The 14705-nt window shown below is 44.4% G+C and overlaps 1 protein-coding gene across 1 annotated transcript in view; it reads left to right on the top strand.

Annotated features, from left to right (window-relative positions):
• Positions 1 to 13683, top strand: part of LOC306949721 (calcium-activated potassium channel subunit beta-2) — a gene marked incomplete at both ends in the record, with an annotated part of 113710 nt that extends 100027 nt beyond the window's left edge. Inside the window, 4 exons of the mRNA XM_079539726.1 lie at positions 1409 to 1519; positions 6382 to 6552; positions 8292 to 8487; positions 13399 to 13683. Coding sequence (XP_079395852.1) covers positions 1409 to 1519; positions 6382 to 6552; positions 8292 to 8487; positions 13399 to 13683 — 763 coding nt within the window. The remainder of the gene's footprint in view (positions 1 to 1408; positions 1520 to 6381; positions 6553 to 8291; positions 8488 to 13398) is intronic.
• Positions 13684 to 14705: the final 1022 nt, after the last annotated feature.

Genomic DNA, 14705 nt, shown 5'->3' with positions numbered 1-14705 from the left:
ACTGTGCATGAATGCAGCACAAAGCCATGCCAGATAGTACTCAGCCATGTCACCCAGCAGCCCATCTGTGTACACGTGGATTCTGGCTCCCTGCCATGCCTATCTTTCCCTGCAGCCACCTCAGCTGGATTTCAGTATTCTCCCAGGTTCATCACTATGCAAATATTGAAATCAGCGTGTTTACGTACATAGTGGCATTACAGACTTTTCCAGGAAAGGAGTACTGAGGAGTTCAAGTGCCTTCTCTGATGGCAGCATCAACAGCTGGGTGTATTTTTCAGTGAGTTCCAGTGTATGAACTCCTCCACTAAAGCATTCAAAATCCCGCATATTTCATTTTTTTCTTTAACTTTTCTCACAAACACCCGAAAGCACAAAGTGCTAAGCAAAGAAGTAACGTGAAATACAGTGAATCTGTATGGCCCAATCTCCAGAAATGGAGATTATAGCCAACTTCACTGCACTCAGATGAGCAGATTTGGAGAAGTTGTGAAGCTCCACTGGCAATATCCATATTATTTATGCAACTGCAATTCGTACGGATAGTTATTCATATTCAATTAATCCAGGGTATCCGCAATCTTCTAGGACTACATATAGCAAATACACCTTAAATCAGGGCAGTTCTGCAGGTCCAGACAAAAGAGAAATACTTCCTGAGGTCCATTCGGTGCTGTATTTCACATGTGTGAGATCTAATTGCAGTAAAGGGGTGAAGTTGAAATGAAACCTCTGAGACTGGAGAAGGCATCACCTGTCTGATGCCCCTGTGAAACACAGAAGCCCGAGGCAGGAGCTTATTCTGTGGGATGTTAGAGAAATCTCTTGAAAAGTGATATTGGAAGAAAAATCCCTGAAGCCCAGGTTGAAATATCAAGCAAATCATACTTCTTTAGCTTCAGAGAAAGCTCTACCCGATCTGGCCAAATGGTTTTGAGACAGTAATTTTTCTGTGGGAAAAGACATCTTTGTCACATCAGATACAATTCCATAAAACACTGCATTTATGTCTCATACTTCTGCCTCATTCAGACACCTTTCCTGAAAACCTCATCTCACTGAGGGCCATTGTGTAGCCAATAAATTGCAATAAGCATGCATTTGCTTAAACAGCCACTTTCTGCCAACAAAATGCCGCCATAACATTGGATGCAGCTATTACCTTTTCTTAAACTGCCAATGATTTCTTGTTCATGGTGCAAAGCCTGCAAACTGTGGAGCATATTTTACCAGGGGGGCAAACAAAATTTATCCTTCATTCCCTCTGCCAATTTGCCATTCTCACTACTTTACATCTCAGCTCAAGTTTATCAAATAATCCCTCCTGGGCACAGCCATGGCAGATCTGGGTGTAACTTGGTCTGCTGCACTGGGTGGGCAGTGACAAAAACTATCACTCTTCCCCTAGGTCCTTCCATCGCCCCACTGCAGCAAGCAAAGCCAACACTGGGCAACCCTCTAAAATGTTTATTTGGACCAGTGGCCGGAGCTCTACATTTTACAGACACGATGAGAAAAGGTAAATGGCATCAATAATGATTGTCTCTGATGGGTTTGGAATCTCTAGGACCACGACCTGTCACTGCTCTATAGCGGTGGCACTGGGGGAGGGAGGAGGGATACAAAGCCCCTTGTTCCCTCAGCTGCTCTCCGAAGGCCGGCTCCGAGGTTACCACAGCACACAGCACACTTATCCCCAGCACAGATTTGCAGTCACGGCTCCAAGCCCTTCACAGGTGTCCTGCTCCCTGCCCACAGCACACACGCGCCCTGCTCCAGGCACAGCTCACAGCCTCCTCTTTTCCAGCCACCTCTACCTCTCCTCCAGTCACCTGTGCCTTTTACACATCTGCGTGATGCATCCAGCTGCCAGAGATGCTTCCTGTTTCTATGCATGCACATGTGGGAAGCATGTGTGCATGACACTGCACAGCAGCTGGGTGATGGCAAACAGCTGGAAAAGTTGCTGGCTTCTGGTCCAGCCCAGTTCAGCAGTTCTGCTGCAGGAAATAGGCTGATGGACAGGGGAATACTGAGTCTCACACAGACAGGGAATTGCACAGAAGAGAAGGAAAGGGAAGGAGAGGTTTTAAGTCTACAAAGGCAGCACTCAATTGGGAATGAGAGAAGTTAAATATCATTTCTGAGAGAACAATTGTCAGTAATGCTCAGGCTCATCCTTCCAAAATCTCTCTGCTTTGTAGTGAGATTTGCTGGGCAGCTCATCTTGTCACCACCAAACACATTTCCCCTTCCTTTCTTTCCCCCTTCTCCCTTGTCTCCTCTCCTTCAGCTCTCCTTGCAGTCACTATTAACTGCAATCACAAAACATCAGACTCAAGTGAAACAAAACCAGAGGTCAGTGGAGCTACAGTGCCAATTAGCAAAACACAGTTTAATGAGACATTACTGCTGGCATCTGCCTAGGAAAATGCGTTTTGAGTCCAGGTACTAGAGCTGCCCGCGGGATGTTGGGTTTCTTTGGAGGACTGGCTAATTCACTGAACTCTGTTGCAAATTCCACAAGGGTGCTCAGCTCTTTGGATAATCGAATCCCAAATAGGTATTTTGAAGACTTGAGCTTGGCAGCAGGTTTCCATGGACATTCAGTTGGAGCTGGACATCTAACTTCTTCCTGTACTTCTGCAAGTCTCTTCTGTAATTGAGTTTTCCCCAGGCTTATGTTCCTCTACCCCTATGTACCAGCCGTGGCAATTCCAGGTGCCTTTTCAAGCCATCAGAAGGGATTGAAGGAAGAGAAAATGAGAACAGGAGAGTGCTGACTGCAGCCTCAGGACTGCAGAAGAGAGGTGTGAACACGGAACAAGTGCTCACGACGGGAGGAACTCACCCGTAGCTGTCTGATGGCGATTTTAACACGCATAAGGTCACTGGCAGCAGCACCACGTCGTACAGTCAGTACATTTCAGACAGATAACATCCCCTAAATGACCCCTTCCTAGGAATCCTGTGCTCATTAAGCTTCAGACAGAAAGGCTGTCAGCTGGAGCAGCAAACTTATGCCAGCAAACAACAGTCTGCTGCAGCAGTGGGTCACTTGCTGGGGGATAATTGCCTCCTCCAGGATGGGGAGTGTCTCTCGGGCATCTGCTTTGGTAGCGCCAAGGCCAAGAAGTGCATTCATTGCTATGTTTGAGAAATCTGCTGCTCCTCAACTGCCACTTCCTAGGCTTTGGAAACCTAGCCAAGACCTCATTACTTCTCAGCTGTTCATTATCTTTTCCACAATGCTATAAGCTTGGAAAACCAAAGCACAATTCAGTTTGGCTTCTTCTGGAGGTGACAAGGTAGGGAATTGAGTGAAGTCCTTTCTTAGTGATAGGAACCACCAGAGAGATTCATGTACGAGTTCCAGGGACACATCCTCTTGCAGTACTTCAGATAATAAGAATTGATGCAGCAAAGCATCCCCAGTAAGGAAAAATGTAAATAAATTGGATTCTGAGTAGAAAAGCCCCTGAGCAGTAGAAATTCAGTGGTTAACATATGAGAGGTTTTTGACCTTTTTCTTCAAGGACTTCTGCTATCAGTAGATATCAGAAGTATGACTTCTGCATAATAACTGTGATATCAGAGAAGAAAACGTAGGTTCAAAGTCACTCTGAATATTCCCAGCAGACAGGAATCTCAACAGCCCCGCAGCCCACAGAGCAGGTGGGAAGCAAGCGACAAGCCTTGTCCTTCTCATTACCTACTACTAAAATATCTGTCCCCAATGATGGCAGAGAAAAGTCTTGGCTGCAGCAAATGGGAGCAGCTCTGCAGAAGATGGGGAACTTCTTTATGAAGGTGATTAGGCACTGTATTTCTTCTTGGCTGTAGCATTCAGGCCGACTAACGTAACACACACCCTCCTCTCCCTTCATCTAATGGCTTCATAAGGAGCTGCTGACCACCCTGCAGTGGGATCCCCGCTTTGCTGCCACATCCACAGAGGGACCGCTCTGCTCTGTCCCCCACAGGCACGGCCACAGCTGAGGTTTCCTTTCTGGCAGTTGAATCAGGGGAGAGTAGCCAGCCCATATCCTGTGAGCAATTTGGCAGAGGGAACATTTCAGCTTGAAAATGACGATGAGAGCAAAGACCTTTTGTCCTTGGAGGTTTGCTTTCTATTAAATGTCTTTACAGGAGGCGGAGAGACCTTGTGTTTTGACAGCTGTGACATCTTTAAAAACAAAATACACCCACTTCTACACTATCATATTCGGGGAGTTGCCACAGGTAATCACAATTATTAGATGGAGTCTGTGAGATAAGCAGTGATCCGTGTGCTGACAGCCCTGGGGTGCAGCGTCAGCCGGCCAAGCACAGCACCCCTCCAGCTCTCCCAGTCAGTAAGTGCCAAAAGTTCATACATGCTTAAAACCCATTCCACACAGCAGCAAACTCACGGGCAGGGTAACACAGCTGCTAAGGCGATGCTCAGGCTGCCCTGCTGCAGCAAAATATTCTACTCGCCTTTTAGCCCATCTTTTTCTAACTCACGCTCTTGGCTCAAGGCCACATAGGAAGCATTTGCAACCACTCTCAATTAGCTATTTGTTTTTAAATTGTCCATTTGTATCCCTTTTATGTCCTAGCTGCTCTGGTGACACTGGTGAGCGATGGCTCTGTGTTTTATGTCTACGTGCTGACATAAGTTATGCTGTGTGATGGGGTAATGTTCTGGAACTGCATGACAATTTCTGCCTTCCTGCCTGCTTCCATTTGAAAGCAATGCAAATTGTAATAGCAGCTCTCAGAGTTAAACACAGATTGACAAATAATCATAAAAAAGTAGCATCAGATTATTACTCTACGTCACTTATTTGAAGGCAATGGCATCCACCACTTCACAATACATTTTTCTCCCCAGCACCAGGGAAAATTTTGACAGGCAGAATTACCATTTCATTCCCAACTAGAAAAACACTGACAAGCTTCAAAGGACGGTTTGGAAGAGAAACCACAGACAGCCAAAGGAGTAAATTACAGGAGGATGAAGAAACCTCAAGAGGTCTTAGTTATGGGGGATTGACGGCAGTAGCATCTAAGCACAATTCTTACTGTAAAACCCCACACCTCCTGTGCTTTGCATGACTATGACTCATCACCTAAACACAAATTCAATTCCACTTTTAAGGAGTTTGTGATTAAACGTGTATTTTTTTCTTGTTTTTACTATGCTTTTGTATGATTTTCCATCTGTCTCGACTGTGTCCCTTTTGGTGGATGTGATACAGTTGGTCTTTCGTCACACAGTGCCTTTTTCCAAGGTTGAGTGAAAGCTGGTGGTTCAGTTTAAAGGAATGGAGGGTTTGCAGTGATGTTGATGTTGCTCACCTGCCATTTTGCAGACAGTAGAAGAGGAACCTCTTCCACGTGTACTACCATGTCCATGTTATGGTGGTGCCAGGGCTCAGAGGTGTGCGGTTCTCACGCTTCGAGTGCTGCCTGGATGATTCTAAAGAACCGTAACAGAAAACACAGGAGATTTTGACCAGCCTCAGGTCTGTAAGTACATTTTAAACCCACAAAGTTTGAGTGTGTTTGAAATGTACTCAAATATTTTCTTCTTCACCATTGTGTCCTCATGACCCATCGAATCATCAAAGGCTCAGAGATGAAAGGAGGACTTACGGTTAGAAAATGGAAAGGACTCTGCTGAAGGGGGAATGGTCTGTTGTATCTGCTTTTTTTAATCCCAGAACAAATAGCTTTAGTGAATAATTTTCTGCCAGAGTTTTCAATGTAATGAGTAACGGAGCTTCCAGAAAGATATTTTTTAAATAAAGCAAATAAGCTCCCAATCAAATAAACCCACAGAAATCAACTGCAAAATCCCCAAAGTGTTTCATGAGCCTTGAGCTGCAATCAGGGCTGAACTGTTCCCAAACCACTAACCTGTAGGGAATCAGAAAAGAAAGCTGTCCCTTCACAAAATGTCAGTGACTACTTCTGCAAGTTATATCCTGCATACAGGAACATAAGTCTTGTTACCATGTTTGACTGAAGACAAAACACCTTACATACCCAAATGTGTAATAGTACCCTAAATTGGCACTGAGAAATCAAATTCATCTATATCATAAATATTCTGAGCCAATGAAGCTGCACCAAAGAAGGACCTACTGAGCTGGCACAAGTGTCTAATCTTTATATTTGCAATAAAAGGTTTTTACCTTCTCAGAAATGGCTGTAATTTGTTTTGGAGATGAATTAATTTCCACCAGGTCAGAGTGAATCCACTGAATAAGGACACCTGAGGACCCTTAAGCCTTTCTCTCCCACAAGATGGGTATGGAGGTGGAACTGCCCACCCTAAAGAGGATTCATTGACTAAATGAACTTCACATAAAAATATATTATTTTCAACCTCAGAAATATTTACCAAAAAATCAGGGATCATGATCTACTGGACAAAAGGAAAACAGTCACAGCCCTAAAAGCTGGAGAAGACCGGGCCATACTCCTCGGGCTGGCCATGATGGTGTGCTCTATCATGATGTACTTCCTCCTGGGAATCACCCTGCTGCGGTCCTACATGCAAAGGTAATTTTGGTGTGGTTACCCTGACCTCACACACCCTGCTCCAGCTGACTTATCACAGCTTGTTCTCATGACTGGTTTTGTTAAAGTTGCATAACTTCTCTTTTGGTCAACAAAGATCATATTCTGCATTTCATTTCCGTAAAATAAATTAGGCATAACGACAGTGAGAGCAAGCTGAGCAGTGCAGGCATAAGTGAGGGAAAATTTAGATCCCTGTTTGACGAAATCTGATCCATAGGCTTTAGCCTTGCTGCAGTTTAACACAACCATAATATCCACATCAGCTGTTCTGCTGCCTGCTGAAACCTGTCAGACCCCCAGTGCTCTGCTACAAAGCCCAGACAAAATCCGGAGAGAGCAAAAGTATTTAGCGGCCTTGAGAAACAATGCACTTTCAAATGAAAAATGGAGAATTAATTTGGAAAGAAATCCAGCTGCTTTAGAGCATGTTGTTTTCCATGTGGGTTACTGCTTTCACATTTAACAAGTGAAATCCTCCCAAAACACAGCAATTTGTGAAAGTGAAATATCGTCTTTCATCTTTATTGCATTGTACTTAATTTTTCCAAGGCCTTCTCTGGCTTCTTTCTCTGCAACAGAGCAGAAATTTTGGCCTGTGATTCATTAACAGTATTTGAAAGCAGATTTCAAGCACCAGCCCTATTTAAAATCCATCCCATACAGAAATAAGAGTGTCAACAATGGTTTTTCCACTCCAACCAGCAAAGTTATGGGGATGAAAAACATGCAATTGTGGATCAAAATGGCGGTCTGCAAGCCCAAAACTTGGCACACGTTGGCTTATCAACAACAGAGTCTGTATTAAGATATTCACAATAAGTGCCTGAAGTTAACTGGTACGAATATCCTCAATTATATCACTGCAAAAGTTGAAAATCATTCCTCAACCCTGCCATGATAAGGAAAAAGAACCATTACACATGAGGATGAACTGAATGCCAGCCAGCATCTTATTTGTGCAATAAAAGTATTTACCCCTTCTTAAGTCCAAGCAAAGTTTAGATTTCTGGAGACAGGGATCGAGGCCTTTTAAGTATCTCAGAGCATTTGCATTTCCAAACTGTCCTCACAGACCTTTCAGCAGTATCAGGGTCAATTGCAGAGGCTGCTAAGGTCAAAATTGCTCGTGTGGAAAGCTGATTTATATAACAAACTATGTGAAAAAATGCCTGAAGCACCTATGAAGTATCAAATATTCCGACTTCACAAGTCTCCCATGGATAGGTGTTACAGTATTACCCCCACCTGTGCATAAAACATCAGTCAAAGGTAAAAGTGAGTAAAAGAAGGGTTTCTGCAGGTCTCTGCTAGTGAATGCCCATAACCCAGCAATGAGAGGTTGTCCTTCTTGAGCTGAGCTGGATGCCATGGTTAATGGTTGAGGCTCAGCTCATGGCATCCCTTCACAGCCCCACTTGTTATGCGCTCTCCCTGGAGCACGCTGCTCCGTATCCTTCTCTGCTGATTCCTTTTGATCTTTATAGACCTTCTTCAGACTGAGACCCAGTTCCCTTTTCATCTACATACATAAATTAGTGAATAGAGATATCTTCCCAAACATTAGGCACTGCAGAATAACACAAGAAAGTCCAGCCCTTTCAAAGGGCTCAAAGCCCTTCAAGATTCCCCTCATATATCCCCGATGGAAATTCTGAGCTGCAGTCGGTGCTTATCACCCATTCTAGCCATGCTCTGACATCTCCTTTTTTCTGCTTTAGTGTCTGGACAGAAGAAGCTCAGTGCTCGCTTCTCAACGCATCCATCACTGAAACCTTCAACTGCTCGTTTAGCTGCGGCCCAGACTGCTGGAAAATCTCTCAGTACCCCTGCCTGCAGGTGTACGTCAATCTCAATTCTTCTGGCCAGAAGCTTCTGCTCTACCACACCGAAGAAACAATGAAAATTAATTCTGAGGTAGGAGCACGGAATGAAATTTCTTCCTAAATGGATTTCTGGAGGGCTGCTCACTGTGTTATAGCCGTTCCCTGTTTAAACGTGATATAAGGCTTGCAGCTCCTACTTCCCTGTTAAATGCAGAGCAGAGAGCAGTGCCCAGACAGAGCTTCCATCTCTGAAGGGGAACATTCTCCTCCACCCCATGCAGATAGCACATTCTGGAGTGCCACACCTGGGGCTGGAGCCTCCTCTCATCCCTCCCTCCCCCCCCCCCAGTGCTGGGGTCACAGATGGTGCAAAGATGCTGAAGGTTTACATAAAAGAGACTGTCAAGACGAAAGATGGAGATAAAAAAATAAAAGGCAGACTAAGATGCTGGCCCATTTTCTCACACCATTTCCCCAATTCCAGACTTTGAAAGCAGAAATATTTTTAACAGAAGAACTCCTCTCTGCTTCAGCAAGTGTGACACCCAGCACGACTCAGTCCAGGTGGGACGGAGACAGCTCCTGCCTGCAGGCTGCGATGCAGGCAGTGGGCACGCAGGCAGCAGGCGCACAGGCAGCACGCAGGCAGCGCCGCTCCGAGCAGCGCCTGCTCACAGGTGGCTGCGAGCCGCCTCTGCGATGCTGCCTATGGGGCTCTGACACGCGCCTCTCCCATCTCCCCTTCTGCACATCGCCAGCACTGGGTGCCAAAGACCACAGGCTGCAGCAAGATGGGATGCAGCTCAGTCACGAGGCTTTAAATTCTTAGTTATCCAAGGTCACTGAACCCCAAACTACAGACGTGCTGCAGTCCGCAATGGCAGAGCCCATGTTCGAGCAGCTGACAGCCTAACCTATTGTATTTCTATTTATGGCAGCAGTTCAGGAGACCAAATTACTTCTGTATATTAAGATGAAGTGATATTAAAATGAGTCAAAGCACCGAGTGGTTGCACAGGGTGGTTATTCTGCTGGATAATTAGCTCCTGTGGCTGAGAAACGAAGTCCTTTGGAGTTGAGGTGTGAAATACAGCAGTGTCCCCATTCCACCCCCAACAGTGCAGAAAAGAGGCACCTGCAGTCCATTTCCCAGCACCCACAAGCTAGGGCAGATCCGACTCTCCGCTGAGACAGAAGTAAAATCCAGTGATTCTATTAAAACAGATCAGATCAGTTTCTGCACTCTACTGATTCAAGTAAATCAGGAGGTTTAGCATAAATCTCCACATTCTGCTACTGATTTTTGTTCAATGAAAACAGATTTTGAAATTCTCCTGAACACCTCCACCTCTTAATTTAATGTGGGCACAGTTAATACTCCTCCAGCCCAAGGTTGTTTTACAGGTTAAGCTCTACTCTCAAGAGGATTCCTAGGTTTTCCTCATGTGCTGCTGGCTATGTGACCTGAATCCAAACACAGTTTTTAATGGACGCTCGCCATGTCTGTAAAATAACTGGCTGGGATCATCAGAGCCTCCGGGCTTCAGGCCAGTGCAGCCCATTTCTGTAGGGACCACCTCCTCCCAAACCTTTTCTAAGATCTGCATTACATGGTAGAAGCACTGGGACAATTCCTACTGCAGATCTTGGAGGATTAGGAAAAGGATGTTCCATTTCAGTCTCAAGGGTTATCACAGCTTCAGCAGAATGCATGGCTACAGACTAGAAAGTGAGGTATTTTACCAAAAGACAGAGGAAATGCCAAAATCCCCACACCTGCTCAACCCATGCTCAGCACTCACCACCTTCCTCCTGCTTCATCACACCTTCTCAGCAAAACCACCCTCACCCCCTGCATCCATGTCCCAGCAAGCTCTTCACCCTAAGCAGCCATTGGACCATTTGCATTATTTCCCCCTCTTCCTCTACCCACCTCTGCCTGGCAGGTTTGCATTCCCCATCTTCCTCCTTGCTAAGCAAGCCAGAGAGAAGTCTGCCCTGGCTCACTGAGCCCTGACAGAGATGAAGATACGCAGACATGTTATACACCAGCACACACGACCTCCAAGAGGTCCCCCTGCCTCGTTGAGCACCGCCACGCATGCCAAGCAGCACCTGCAGCACATTTCGCCCCTCTTGCCAGCAGCAAAATGAGCAGAATGCACTTTGATTTTAAATAATGATTAATCTAGGAGACTTGCTACCTAACGGAGCTGCTGTCCCACATGGTGTGGTGAGAAACAGGTGCCATTTATATTGAGACATACGGCGTGCCGCTGCCAGTCTCAATGGGAAGTAAATGGATGCCAGCTGAGCTGCTCAAGCCTATCCCAGAAAAGCATCCACAGTTTTTCATGGCTTGTCATTGCACTCACTGTCTGCACTTTATCTCTAGCCTTAAGGCAAGACCAACTCCTTGCCAATACTACAATCATGGCAGCTTAAATACTTTCACAGCTATACTTTTCTTACTTGGTTGCCATACACTACAAGAGTTGACAGGGGAGGTACATTGGGCAGTGTAGCCTGCACCCAGAGACGTCTGCCATGCCAAGGAAGGACTGAGCAGCTTAGAGCAGTTCCAAAAGCCCCGATTCCATTCCATGCTACGTCATCTTGATTCCTTTCATGTCACCACTGGTTTATATCCATGCTTTGTAAGTGAGGTAAGCAAGCAGATTTGATCATCAGAACCAGTTACGTGCTTGCCCAGAGTTGCTGTGCAGTCTCCAACCATGGAGATCCTCACAGCTTGACTGGCCAAGTGACCCTTCACTGAGCAGGGCTTTGGGTTGGACAAGTTGAGAGGCAGATAGCCTGTACAGATTGCCCAATCCTTTAAATTAGAAAGGTAGGGCTGGAAATCTAGCAAGTTCTCTTTATAACTACCTAGCATGTGCTCTTAGTGATCAGATTGCTAGTAACACAAGAGCCACTTATCCCACGTTTTATCACAGAATTCTTACTTGAGACAGAGGTCCAGACAAAGTTTACTTCCATTCTTGCGGACCTCCAGGTGTTTGGCAATGCAGAATTGTAATAAAGCAGCGCAGCTTTAGTAGTTTACATTCATAGACACAGCATAAGAATGGCAGATATAAAATTCCCTGCCAAGCACTTGAGAAAACTAAATGACAATCAAACCAAAGAAAACACTGCAAGCATCCCATTATCAGCATCTGCCTGCCTGCCCATCACCTACGCAATGCTCAGAACTGAAACAAGGACATTAGCACATGGAGCGAAGGGCACCCGTTATCTTGAAGCATGAGAAGAGATGATTTTGGCACAAGGAGCCTGGCTGTGATGCAAAGCATATCAAGCTCCCTTGCATGACTGCCTTCCATGGCTTCATCACTTCAAACCTGGTTGGCTCAGGCAGCCCAACCAGCCCGAAACGGCTGGTGGCTCCGTGTAGGAGGCAACAGCTCGAGTTTTGCTTCTGCATCAGGTCTGCTTCAAAAGTGCTTGCAGAATACTCAAGCCTGCAGGAAGCCAGGATCTGCAGAACTTCCCCACGGCACTCGGGACAATTCTGTAGACTCTGATTCCAGGAACCTGTCATCATTGGGGCTTTTACATGCCTGCTGTCTTCTGTCAAGAGGACAGGACTGTGCAACAGCAGCCAAGTCCTCATTCAGTCTCCTCTCTCAGGACAGTAGCAGCTGCTTCAAGGAACAAAAAAATCTGACTCCAAACTTGCAATAAAAAACACAACAAAGCATCAGAGCTGGAAATATTGCTGTTAGAAGCACGATAGCATGATTCAGTAAAAGAAAATTAGGTACAGCTTCACTGACAATTTTCCCGTAATGAGTAGATTATGATCTATTAAGGAGTCACAGACACTGGAAGAGGGCTTGCAGCTTTGGACATTTAAGACAAAGCTGGGCAGAGTGCAAGAGAATATCCTGGGGGGAGCAGCCCTGCACCAGCAGGAAGATGGATGAGATATTACTGACCTGATATTTTCCATCTTTAATTTCTAGAGCTCTATGAAATATTCATTATGGCAGGCCGACATGCTCTACCCTTAATGCTGCAGTCGGCTAACTGCAGACAATCTTCCTGCCGTGCTTCAAATTACATTCTGGGCTAATAAACTTGCCAATGAATCAATCAAATCCTGTTATGAGGTTAATCCTTGAATTGTTATTAGGACTAGAGATTTGTCTCAGTACGTTATGAAAAGTCACAGTGCAGTCATGAGAAAGAACAGAGGGACATTTATAAAGTTTATAACTTAAAACAACAATCATAAAAAGCTATGGGTTGCATTAATTTAATAAAGATGACTCTTTTCCTTTGAAAAACTCTCTTGCCATGGTTAAGTTACATAAATTTAAGTATCACTTCCAAAAAGCAAGATCAGCAGTGCAAGCAGGGGAGCATGGCAGGACCCAAGAGCAAGTTAAGCAACAGCCCAAGAGCCAGGGCTGAGCTCCAGCAAGAGGTGAAGTCACTAGGAAAATCTGCATTTTCTCTTTGACTTTCTATCTGTCCTTAATTGAGGCACTGCCCCGATGGAAGATTTATATTAAGTTTTCCTGTTGGCCTTTCCTTCTGTGAGTGAACACCCGTGACTACTAAGATCATTTTGATCCCATACAAGCCAGATCTGAGCTGCCAGATACGTATTTACAGCAAGTCAATTACCCACCTTGCTGCAAGGGTATGTATGCCACTTAAGATGAAGAGGTGCTTCATCAGCTTCATTTTTGCATGTGTAAATTAGCAATAATAATGTATTCACCTATCTCACGAGGCTGCTGTGCAAATTAAAGCATTAATATTTGTACAGCACTTGTAGGCTCTCCAATGGGAAATTCTGTAGATGTACAAAATATTGAGTTTTGTCTGAGATAAATTTATTATTAGCTTAATGATATTGCGCTGTTATTATGAAAAGCATAATCATCTTGAGATTTTCCTGCTTGCCACCTGAAAACAGACACGGTATCTGGTTTGGAGTTGCATTTTTCTCCCTCTGATTTCTCCCCAGTGTTCGTACATACCCAAGTGTGGCAAGAATTACGAGGAATCCATGTCAATGGTGAACGTTGTGATGGAAAACTTCCGAAAGTATCAACGCTTCTCCTGCTTCTATGATCCTGAGGGCACTCAGAAGAACGTGATATTGACCAAACTGTACAGCTCCAACGTGCTGTTCCACTCGCTCTTCTGGCCCACATGCATGATGATCGGCGGCGTTGCCATCGTTGCAATGGTAAAGCTGACTCAATACCTTTCTCTCCTCTGTGAGAGAATCCAAAGGATCAACAGATAAGGATGAAAACTCCTCCAAGAGTTAATTACAGATAAAATACTGTTTTCTCATTCTTCACCAAAGAACCTTAAGTTTGTAACGTGCAAGTCTGTTGTAAGTTCCTTACTATATTCTTATAAGTAGAGCAATAATGCAAAAGCTGTTCTATATGCAAACATGATGTTATTATTATGCAGACAACCGAAAAAATTACTGTTTGTGTTGACGATCTTGTTTGATGCTGAGACCTGTACTTCTTTCCTTTCTACAGCCAGAATTGGGCTCAATGTGACCATTTGCCAAGCTCAGTCAATTGACTTTCTCAATGTAAAGGATTCTGGGGAAATTCACGCCTGGAGAAAAGGCAGCAAATGACTTGTGCATCACTGAGGTCTCACCTCTGGCTCAGCCCTGCCAATGGATTTCTGGTTTTGCCTTGTTATTATTGGTTGCAGGGGAAAAAAGTAGGGAAACAAAACAGTTTTTTTTGTGAGCAGGTGGCACCACACGGACTACTGCGAGGCCAGGATGAGTGTTTTCTGCCTAAGTAGGACTTGGTGATGCTATGTGTTAGCTCCCCCAGTTCAGAAGTAAATTTTACCCAGTGGTATGTACAGCCTTTTGCAAACACTTTGGAGTTCTATTTAGTTTATGCTGTATTTTCCTTCTGTCTTACCAACAGCATCTTTGTCATCTGCAGAAGCTGTAGCAAAAAAAAAAAAAAAAAAAAAAAGAAAACCAACAAAAATCACCTTGTTCCATTTTGTACTTCAGTGTGAGCCCTGCTGATGGAGATGGGACCAGAACACCTTATGTGAAAGTTTATTACTCATTTGTCATGTATTTACTACCATATCACTGTAAAGAAAAAGTAACACAATCAGCTATTTTTTCATTTTTTACTTCCAACTATTTTAGATTTTTTTACTTGATATATATATACAGATATATATATATATATATATATAAAGAAAAGCTATATTATATCTAGTTGTGTATCAGAACTTGATTATGGGATGGTGGCTTTTTTGTTTTTACCAACT

Source organism: Tetrao urogallus (assembly GCF_951394365.1).
Source record: "Tetrao urogallus genome assembly, chromosome: 9".
In the NCBI taxonomy this organism is placed as follows: domain Eukaryota; kingdom Metazoa; phylum Chordata; class Aves; order Galliformes; family Phasianidae; genus Tetrao; species Tetrao urogallus.
The sequence above is the reverse complement of the archived record's forward strand: the minus strand, read 5'-3'. Positions and strand labels throughout refer to the sequence as shown.